The 11313-nt window shown below is 39.2% G+C and overlaps 2 protein-coding genes across 5 annotated transcripts in view; one reads left to right on the top strand and one right to left on the bottom strand.

The window, feature by feature from the left end:
* Positions 1 to 206: 206 nt before the first annotated feature.
* On the bottom strand, positions 207 to 4718 carry zgc:172182 (coiled-coil domain-containing protein 89). The gene is made up of 7 exons (XM_024388514.2): positions 4395 to 4718; positions 2985 to 3457; positions 2730 to 2860; positions 2509 to 2645; positions 2337 to 2413; positions 1764 to 1863; positions 207 to 1194 (listed from the first exon to the last, which is right to left on the bottom strand). The coding sequence occupies exons 1-7, from the start codon at positions 4452 to 4454 to the stop codon at positions 1108 to 1110; spliced, it is 1065 nt and encodes a 354-aa protein (XP_024244282.1). The 5' UTR covers positions 4455 to 4718; the 3' UTR covers positions 207 to 1107.
* A 1436-nt stretch (positions 4719 to 6154) lies between these two features.
* Positions 6155 to 11313, top strand: part of lrp2a (low density lipoprotein receptor-related protein 2a) — a 67044-nt gene continuing 61885 nt past the window's right edge. For all 4 annotated transcript variants that reach the window (XM_042306803.1, XM_042306804.1, XM_042306802.1 and 1 more), the window contains exon 1: positions 6155 to 6282. In XM_042306803.1, coding sequence (XP_042162737.1) covers positions 6174 to 6282 — 109 coding nt within the window. In that variant the 5' untranslated portion in view covers positions 6155 to 6173. The remainder of the gene's footprint in view (positions 6283 to 11313) is intronic.

The raw sequence follows: 11313 nt of genomic DNA, 5'->3' as shown, positions 1-11313 counted from the left end.
TAATAACATCTGACAAAAATATCTAAAGACACTGAAGCAGCAAACTTTGTGGAAATTAACATTTGTGTCATTCTCAAAACTTTTGGCCATGACTGTATATAAACTTCTGACCCACTGGGAATGTGATGAAAGAAATAAAAGCTGAAATAAAATCTCTCTACAATTATTCTGACATTTCACATTCTTAAAATTAAGTGGTGATCGTAACTGACCTAAGACAGGGAATTTTTTACTAGGATTAAATGTCAGGAATTGTGGGAAACCGAGTTTAAATACATTTGGCTAAGGTGTATGTAAACTTCAGACTTCAACTGCATATAGTTAATAATTAGAATAATTAGCCAGATAACATCAACACGTTCAAGTTCCAATGGTCAAAAGCACACACACACACACACACACACAGCCTGTACTGCCCTCTTGTGATAGAGATGTAAACTAACACTAACCCTAACCCTATAAAAGTTACAGTGCACCATCTCTTTTAAACTTTCAGCCATATTCACCATGTTGGGTTCTGACACTGCTGCACCGGGGCTCTGCAAGCTCTTAAGCCAGGGTTTAATACCCTAAAAGCATTCAGCAGAGCCCCAGGCGCTCTCTCCACACTTGCCTGGGGACCAAACGGAAGAATTTCTAAATCCACCGTCTGGGACATTTCAGTGTTTGTGTTTGAAATGGTCCTCTCAGGACCTCTACAAGCCTGGATGTTGGATAAAATTACATTTGAACTTTCTCTTCCAGTTGTCTGCATGGTTAGTCATTATGTAGGAATGAATTCAAAACAATATATCTACAGGAAATTATAATTAATCCAAATTTTCAAAGCACAGGTAGTATGTTCAGATTTCTATCACATGAAGCATGTGCACACAATGTAAATACACCGAACAAAAACATAAACTCAACATGCAACAATTTCAATGATTTTACTGGGTTACAGTTCATATAAGGAAATCTGTCAATTGAAAGTAATTCATTAGGCCATAATCTATGGATTTCACATGACTGTGCATGGGCACAGCCATGGGTGGGCCTGGGAAAGAAGCAAATTCATACTCTTATCTTATTACATCAGTGAATGGGTGGATGGAATGGTAGGTAGTCTTAGCCAATCATATGGCGCAGCTTGGCATTTAACTCCTTTTCCTTTTCAAGTAGGTCAGTGCTGTGGTTTTTATAGGCTTCAAAATCCTATGAAATAATTGTATACAATTGAGCACGATAGAACTTCTATAGCAGCTCTTTTGCAATATTGCAATGTCAGTTTATCCCAATGATTTATATATACACTAGATGACTAATTAGACGGTGGTGTGTTGAAGACACCGTGCCTCCATCTTGGCACTCCCCCAACATTATAAAAAAATATTTTGGAAGCTATAGAAATGCATTTATTAATGTCTACATTCATTTTTGTCACATGTATTCTGTTACAGACACCTTAATGGATACTTCTAAATTATATTTTATAAGATAAACATAAAATAGAAACAAATTGAAAAACATTTTATTTAAAGTATACATTTAAGAGATGACTAATTGTACTGTCCCCACTACAACAAAAAATACATAAATATATGTAATTTTGTCCTTTATACATTTAATTGAAATACTGTAGAATTCCATTGATTCCTTGCTATGGAGGACTGGGGAGTGCAATATGGCCGACCGGTGTCTTCAAAGCCTCTCAATCGCCAATACATAGCATTAGCAATCCAGGTTTTATATACATCATTGTTTATTTCCACATTTCAACTAACCTTCTTCAGCTTGTTGCAAGTGTTCACAGACTGATCAAGAGCATGCTGGAGTTCTTTGACTTTCAAATTAGTGTTCACCACAGCTGCCTCTCTTTCAAACCTAAAGCAGAGACATATTTAATATACAGACTGTACATTATATGTGCCACTATTGGACTGCATTTTAAAGGCCCAGTGCAGCCGTTTAAAAAAAAATCTCAATATCAAATCATTTCTGGGTAACCTTCCTGTGATTGTTTTCAATCAAAATCATCAAAAAGAACCACAAATAGCTTCTTAGCAAGAGCAATTTCGCAAGCAAGAATTTTACTAGGACTGTCTGGGAGTGGCATGAGAGGGGAGAGATTTGGAACACTATTATTGTTCTATTCTTTTGAACTAATTTACCACCTAGTGATGTCACCAAGCAGGCCAAATCTCCATCCCACCAAAACAGCTCTTACACTAAACGGGCATCATCATAATTTTCACAGTATTATAACTTCATAGTGTGGAAATATATATATATATATATATATATAAACACAGGCAATCACATTTTTGACTGCACTGGGCCTTTAAACCATTATATACCTTTCTTCTGCAGCAGCCCTGTTTTTTTCCACCTCTTGCCTTTTTGTCTCCAACTGCTGGATTTCCACCTGTTTATCCTTTCAAAAGGCAGAAATATTATGAATTAGATTAACTGCTTCCATGTGTAGTTAAAACTGCCATTCTGTTTTTAAAAAATGATGTTATGCATTACCTGTATTAGTTTCCCCCTTTGCATCGAGAGATCCAAGAATTTGTCTTTTTCCTTGGCCAAGACCTCCATTTTTTTCTGCATCTCTGTCCCTTTCAATGAATCATTTTCTCTTGCTTTTTTAAGCTGTTGATCAAGTTCTGGTCAAGAGACATCAGAAAAGTGGTCATATTTGTCATTTAGGACAGATGTTTTGGGAAACAGAATTATACAGCCAAACTCACCTGTGCACATCTCCACTGCATTGCTCAGCTGTCTTTGAGCATCATGCAATTCACCTTGTAAGGACGCCTCCTTAGTATGATGGAGATCCATGAGCCCTTTAAGTTTGGTCTTGAACCCAGTTGTTTTTCCCCTGTTGGGAAAAAATATATACCTATTGTTATAACACTCCTACATTGAACAATCGGATGAAGTCCGTCTACATTCACTAAATGCAGCCATAAATTTAAATAGAAAAACAAATGGTACATTCTTACTGATATTCATTATCAAGACTTCTATGTTGCTCAGCAAGGTCTCTCAGTTCTTGTGTTAGTTTCAAAACAACTGCTTCTTTGTCTTGTAAGTCTTTAGAGAAAAGTTTCTCGTTCTCTTCCTGAAGTCGTTCGTTCTCCTGTTTTAGTTTGGCATTCTGTCTTTTGTACTCGTCCTTGAAATGTATCAGCTCCTGATGGTTGGCTGCCAGATCCATAAACCTTTGCTCTAACTGCATGGATCTCTTCTTTTCCTTGTCAAGTTCGGTCTGTACGTCTGCTCTCAGGTCTTCTAACTCAGAGTTGATCCTCTCCAGAGCCTGACAACGAAGAAGCATGTCGTCTGCTCTTTGTTTCAAAATGCAAATCAAACTCGATTGCTCGTCTATCCTTGACCGCAGCATCCCTGACTCTGTCCTCTCCTCCAGGGAAAGGCCACGCAGTTTCTCCAAAGACTTGTGGACATCGTCCATGTCCTGGAGGAGAAAAATAAGTCATGTGAAATGTACAGTGGGGCAAAAAAGTATTTAGTCAGCCACCAATTGTGCAAGTTCTCCCACTTAAAAAGATGAGGCCTGTAATTTTCATCATAGGTACACTTCAACTATGACAGACAAAATTAGAAAAAAATCCAGAAAATCACATTGTAGGATTTTTAATGAATGAATTTGCAAATTATGGTGGAAAATAAAATGGTCTATATCGTAACAATCTGCGTTTTGGTCTTCATTTAAGGTTAGGCATGAGGTTACCCGTGTGGTTCGTTAAGGCTACCTTTAAAATCCCATTTTAAGAAGAATATTGTTTTAATAGGCATGGTAACTAGTGACGACCATGTCTACTCGACTCTCTGTGGCACATCCAGCCGATCATCCAAGAACCTCAACTACCATGTAGAGTTGCACCACATGCATTTTACACGAACCAAAATGTTATGTTATGTTGACCCCTCCCAAACCAAAGTTTCCTTCCAACCTCGCATCCCTGCTGTCACCAACATTGCAACATTTTACTTCCACTGAGACTCAAGTTCCACGGGAAAACAATTTGCTTCCAATCATTTGTAACATTGTAGCAAACATATACCGTCTGCAAGTGCAAGCAACCTGGAGCAAGTGAACAGCAGATAATCAGTCTGTCAGTCAATTAGCTAGCTATACATTGTTCATTGCAATGCAATCTTGTTTTAATTCGAAGGAAATTAAACGTATATTCCCATAAGATTGGCCATGCGGACTTCAGATATCCACACACACAGGTGGCTAAATAATGCAAAACAAAGCGTGCTTTACTGCTAATGTTGACGAGTAAATTAGATGGTTAACGTTAGCTAGCTAGCTACAGTAGCTTGTATCTGGCAGAGTCGGACGTCGACGTTTCTTGAAATTATAATAACCTGGTAACGTTTCTTACCTGTTTGGTCTCTCTTATCATCTTCCTTAAGTCTTTTGGACTTCTGTGGGGTGATGCCATGTCGACTGCCTTTAGAAAAAGGTATACGAGCTTCGAGATGCGTAAATCAGTATCGTTCACTTAACGCTACTACTTCAACGAGTCTTTTACAACGGGTCTTGTCGGAGAGCCGCAAAGTTTCAGCTGTTGCTACTGGCAACTGTCATTTCAGTTGCCTACCGGAAACCATTTTCTCCCCTCCCATCTTTACATTTCCTCGCACCATTTCTTAGTGTGCGGTGGCACACACCAACATTAATCATGTTTGACCAGAATTGTTACATTTATAATAACGTAGTTGATTTTGTATGTATTTATTTGGCTAATTGGCTTGTGCCTAAAGACATGAGCCACGGAATTATACAGCTCGACACAAATGCACAAGGGAAATGGAAAAGGGAATCCTATGTTGCATTGTTCGGAAGTGTTGCAGATGAAACATTAAACGGTGCGCCGCAGGTGGAATCTCCTCCTCTGCACCACATGATGGGGCTGCTGCGCCTCTCATAAGTGGCTTTGCATGCTACACATCGAAACGTGAGGCCCATCTAAAGTGGCTCGCAAACATGGTCCCAGACCCAAATCCTTCGTTATTTCCGTAACACCAATATTTAAAAGCAATGTATACAAATAGATAGATATCGAGGAGTACAAAAACAATAAAATGTATTAGGCTATGCATGATACCCAGCACATCAAAACCTGATTTTTTAAGAAAAGGAGCGAAAGTGCAAGGCTTGAGGCACAGTTTATATTTCAAATCAAACCATTTTGGGACATTCAATGGATTTATTGGGTGAAACCTTGCTTGCAGACCTAAAGTATGTGCTTATTAGGCAGTCATTTACAGGGTTAAATAGTGATCCAATTTGCAGGCCTATATTTATTGATTAGTCGATTTCATCTCATTTTGCAGCTTTTTTTTTGGCCATTTATCATGATCTGGGCCTTGAAATGATGATCCTGCCCCAGTGCCCCCCATGTAATTGAGGCGAGCCTTGACCCCGGTGTATTCCCGTACCAACACACCAAGGTCACCCTGAAGCTGAATAACGTTGAGTCCTTTCAGTCAGAACAAAAAATAACATTCAACAATGCTCTGGCAACAACATAACCTATAATTGATTCGTTTATTTTTACTTTTATGACAAATAATTGTCTTATTCATTTTAGACATCATTCACTGGATGTGAAAGATCATGTGAGCATGGTGGAAGAAGAGCAACAGTTGTGTTTCTTATTTGCCTGCTGCTGAGTTAATCAAATAGGCTACTAAATAAATAGTAAATAGATAAACAGTAAATAAATACATGTTTAAGACCTAGGACATAAATCTTTCAATTCAGCATTGTAAAAAATAAAGGTTTCCAGGGAATTATTTGCGAATGGGCTATTTTAGGCTAACCCATGTTGTTTTGATTTACATCGAGAGTAATTATTATAGATGTTTAAACAACAAAATGCTGCGTTATTATTTCACTAATGTTGCCACCATTAGGGCCTACCTAGCTGTCTGATGGACAACGCAATGTCAAATCACGTGTAGATGAGACACCCCGGGCAATGGAATTATGCAGATTCCAGGGCGCGCGGTTTAAGGGTTTTATCAGCAGGGCCAGGGTTGGGGGAGCGACCGTCTCTGGCTTTGTGTACGCCCCTTTTCATCAACTAGCGGGACAAAAAAGAGAGAGGCAAGCAACAGCATCTCAGTCCCTAGAGCACCTCCATCTGCCCGGCTTCATGAGGAGCTGGACGGACCAGCCGGGACCCAGCATCAGAATGTGGAGAGCAGTACTTGCAAAACTTGTTGTTATATTGATTTTCTGTACTTTCCGCTGTCATTCACAAGGTAAGAGTATCCTAAACTCATCACTTCATTGTGAACCTGCTGATAGTTGTTTGTGTAGCCTATATCTGCCCTTGATGAGAAAATGTCAACCACTTGTACATAGACACCAATAACCCCTATCTGGTAGAGTGGCCTGATTTGTAGTTATTGGGGTTGTTTTTTGAAGACATATTTTACTCAGCTAAGATGTTGATAGACAAACAATCATCTAATTTGGCTATCTATAAGTCAAAAACAAGCTATTTAGCCATGTTTGTACAATGCTTGGCCAATTTTAAGTGATAGGCACTAGCGGTTAGAGCATTGGGCCAGTAAGTAACTGAATGGTCTCTGGTTCGAATACCTAAGCCAACAAGGTGACAAATCTGTTGATGTGCCCTTAAGCAAGACATTTAACCCTATTTTGCTACAGTGCCACAGTACTACTACGGCTGACCTGTAAAACAACACATTTCACTGCACCTGTTCAGTGTATGTGACAAAACATACATTTATATTTTTATCAAGTGATGTGCACTTTCTATATAAAAAAATCTGAATTTATTTAGTCAAATCTTACCAACTCCTTGGCCAGTTATTTCCCCAGCACTACACATATTTTTTTTGCAACCAATAAATACAGAATTAATTTAATTTAATTTACAATATTTGACTTATTTAACAAAACTATTCCACTCTAAACATTATTAAAGCTTGTATTGAGCACAAAGCCTGCCTCCGACGATTTGAAGATCTCTCTTGGAGAACTTTTGCCTGAGCTTTGTCGTTGCTAGGTAACAGAAGTGAGCATGTGACTTGCAGACAATCTGTGTGGACTGCAAGCTACTGGTACAAATCTTATTCAGAGGAACTCAACGGCTTGCCTAGTGCAAACCTTTATAGATGATAACTAATTATATAGCCTTAATTCAAGGACCCATTTTCCTTAAAATGTTGTAGAAACTAGTCATACACCTTGTTTGATAGATCTGGAATACTGTTATCTTTGTCTCTTGCATACTAGAGTAGCCTATACCCTACTGCTCAAATTGTAATCTGCTTTCTTTTTGCTCAACCCTTAGTATGTAATCTCCTTAGTGTGAATCAAGCAACTAATTACGCTGCAGCTGCTGCTGAAAGTGACTATTTCTACCTAAGCAACAACAGGCAAAAGAGTGTATGTAAACTTCAAGGGGAAAGTTCTTACAACCTCACATGGAACCATCCCAGGCTAAATAGGCTGTATGTTTCTTCTTTATTTTTATTTTTTTATAGCTGCATTGCACTATAAAGGCTACTGTACATTCCAAGGCAATACAAAATAAGAAAGTATGACATTTAAAAATAAATAAAAAACACATATCTCAATCAAATGTAATAATTGAAATTATCCAGTGGCATTTTTTAGTCCATAATATAGAAGTGATCTCTACAAGCCGAGGCTATGAGCATGGTCTTCGCCAGAATTAATTATAATATTGAATCAAATCAGGGCTTTGCCAGCGTTTTCATGTTAGTAATTTGGAGGCTTGTCCCTTAGAAATGAACAATGGTGTACCAAAATATTTTGTGTCATTCGTAGTTTAAAAAGACATCGAAGTCAACAGGTAATCAAAGTCGTCTGTTTCAGTATATACCACGTTTTAACTGCATCGACTAGCAACAGGCCTCATGCACATCCTGCATCTTCTGCAGTTTTGCATCATGGCACTTGTTGATCTCCTCAGAAATTTGAGGCAGGAATGGTTGATTTAATCCAGATTCATCCAGCATGCGTTTGAGAGGAAATTACAAAAAGGGGCTTGGAGGACAGGTTACTTTCTTTAATCCATTGAGCCTAATTTCCACTGGGTCCTCCAGGGATAGTGTTCACACTCATTTTTGCCCTGTCAAAGTTTCTCCAAAGCTGGGGCAGCAGGTAGCCTAGTGGTTAGCACGTTGGGACAGAAACCCGCAAGGTTGTTGGATTGAATCCCCAAGCCGACAAGGTAAAAATCTGTCATTCTGCCACTGAACAAGGCAGTTAACCCACTGTTCCCCGGTAGGCCGTCATTGTAAATAAGAATTTGTTCTTAACTGACTTGCCTAGTTAAATAAAGGTTAAATGTAATTTAAAAAATGCTAATGTGGCTCAACTTGATGATCATTTAATGTGTGACAGACAGTCTTTTGTGGCTTATTATCAAGAGGCTTTAAAAGTGTTGTAAAACGCCTGTGTTGAAATAATGGTTAGTGTGACACACTTGTAGGGTGATTTAATGTTACAATAATAGGTAACAAAATGAACTGGACTTGGTGGCAAGCATTTCGCTACACCCGCAATAACATCTGCTAAATATGTGTATGTGACTGATACAATTTGATTTGATTGTGGCCGTTCAAAACATGTTTTTGCAGGTTAATTGCTTGAATATTGGGGCTAAATGCCTTTCAAACCTCAATCATTTGCCAAACAACGTTGGTCATTCAGGATCTTGTGAAAAACAAGCGTGATTTATTTAGAAAAAATACATACAATTAACTAGGATGAACAAGATGTTCAACGTGTCACACACGTGATCTAGTACAGGGGGATATGGGGTTGACTAATTAACATTTCCTCCTACTAACTCAAATAGGTGTTTTCAGTTGCTCACATTCATTGAGCCTAACCTATTATTAGTTAATTTTGTTTTATAGCACTACAAAAAAACACTTGCGGGTTGCTGTTGAAGTTTTACAAGGCACAGAAAACCTTGGCCAGCATGTGCGTGCTAAATCTTAAAGATGCTGCGGCCTTTTCCGGTCTAAATCCATGAGCAACGTTAACGCTGTACTGGAAAGGGGAACAGAAGTTAGCACAGTTGACTCAAACGAAGGGCTAATCCTTTCCCATTATACAGCAGTCTCAACCCAGGTCCCAGACTGTTATGTGATGCATAGGGTGCAAGGTTTAGGCTAACAATGCTCATGTTGTGTTGAGTGACAGTTTGTCAGAGGCAGTGCGAACAAAACCATTTGACCTCCTGCAGAAGTGCAGTGTAACATCTCCATCTCTGTTGCTTTTTTTTTCAAATCTAGCCTTACAAATGTGTTAAAACGTTATACGGGTTTTTTTCAAGTTAGAATTAGAAGTACAGCTTCATTCCTCACTCACTATTTCTTGCCTCCTTTTGTACCCATGCCAATACCAAACTCCCTTGGGCTTTTCTCTGTTTTGTGTGTGGCAGCAAGAGCCAAAGTCAGTTGTTCAGCAATTGACTGCATTCTGTTGAATTGATTTCCATATGAAATGGAGCAGGAGCACTTCGCTCTAACAGCATGGACGGATCCAGCGCTCCGCGCTGCCAGCCGTTTTCTAGACACACATTCAGAGAGTGCGAGGGGACGCACAAAAACAAGGCGGTTTTGATGAAAGAGGCTACAACTCTCTCAGGGCCCCCACATGATTGGAAAGAGATGTTTTTGGGAAGGGGTGGGGGGTTCAGTTAAACTTGTGTTTTTTTGTAGGAAGCTATACTGTATTCTGCATTCTGCTATCCCTCTCCATAGTCCATTTGGCGTGGTGACACTTCCAGTTATGAGGTTGAAGCCCTGCTGGCTCTTCCATTGTGCCATTGTGATTTCACAGTGGGGTCTGAGGCATTGGCAGGCTTCATTCTAATGAAAATTCCTCTGCTGCTCCTCTTTGTTTGGCAGTAGTAGGGCGCCCTTATCTTTCTCTGTGGATAGTGTAGGGTTCTCGCCTGCTGTGGGTTTAAGATGGCTAATTACAAAAGACGTGGTCAGAGAGAGGGACAAAAAGAAAACACCAAACTAAACAAAACAGGCTAAACAAAGACACTAACGAAAAAGTACCAATCCTTAGACACCACATTCTTAAGAGCTTATTTGCATCATTTTGGCCACTTTTCTCTTAACTTTATTTTAAAAGTAATTGACTGACATAGTCAAATTGTTATTACATTTTGGCTTTAAAAAAGAACAACTATTTACCAATTTATTCCTGAAGGAATAGTTAGTCAAATGACTTTAACAAAAAATATGGCTGAATGTAAGAGCAGCTCACATTCATTTAAAAGTCCACTTTAGTCTGCCAGTCACCTTTCCCAGAACTGATACTGTCAGGAAACACTGGCTTCATTTGAATGTCTCAGAAGATTGGTTTCCCTTTGGCAAAGGTTGTTGAAAGCTGTTAACCTAATGCATAGCAGACAGGGATTATGAACAGGGATTATGAACATCGCCATTGATGCTAGGAGGCCTCAGGAGTGTCCTTCCTCTGAACTTGAAGTCCATTGTTGCTAGGAGGCCTCAGGAGTCCTTCCTCTGAACTTGAAGTCCATTGATGCTTAAAGACACTTTTAATATTTTGCTCTTTTGAAAAATATGTTGGTTTGTTATGTTGATAAACTGGTGGACATTGATATGCAATCCTACTTGTGGGTCAAGCAAGGAGTGAACATGGTTTTATTTGTCTGATATCTACCATACATTGTCAAATATGACATATTCAGAGTTGATCTTATAATGATCATAATGGCATTGAGCATTAGACCACTGAATGTCTGTTCAGGGGTACAGAGATAAACCCAAATGTCTTTCAGTGGTGTCACTGTGCCGCTCCGATACTGTATGCGCCGTTTGTCTTACCTGCACGTTACAGATGATGCTGAAACCTCCCGGATCATTTCCTCCCAACAAAGGCACTCTTTGAGCTAATGGGGAAGCAATTTTATCATTAGTAAACTGAGCAGGGAAAAAGCTTGCTTCTCCATTGGCTGCTGAATTAGTTAAATATGAAGCCCCTTTGGCTGGCGTAGTTTAAAAGCAGTTTGGTGGTGTCGGCTAATTAATCTGAGACCAGACCTCATGATATGAGATGCCCCTCACAAGGCTTTTAGCACAGTCGTGACCCCACAACTGAAGTGGAAGTGAGTCATCTTTGAAGAGCACATTACATGAAAGAGATGATCAACTTCTGGCTCGCCTTTAATAAAGTGCCTGCTCGCGCAACATTTGTCAACTGAATGGGCTGAGGTTTTCCAAGTCAATTCGTTACGTTGTATGTCT

This window comes from Oncorhynchus tshawytscha, linkage group LG26 (genome assembly GCF_018296145.1).
Source record: "Oncorhynchus tshawytscha isolate Ot180627B linkage group LG26, Otsh_v2.0, whole genome shotgun sequence".
Lineage (NCBI taxonomy): Eukaryota > Metazoa > Chordata > Actinopteri > Salmoniformes > Salmonidae > Oncorhynchus > Oncorhynchus tshawytscha.
This window is presented reverse-complemented; position numbering and strand designations above follow the sequence as displayed.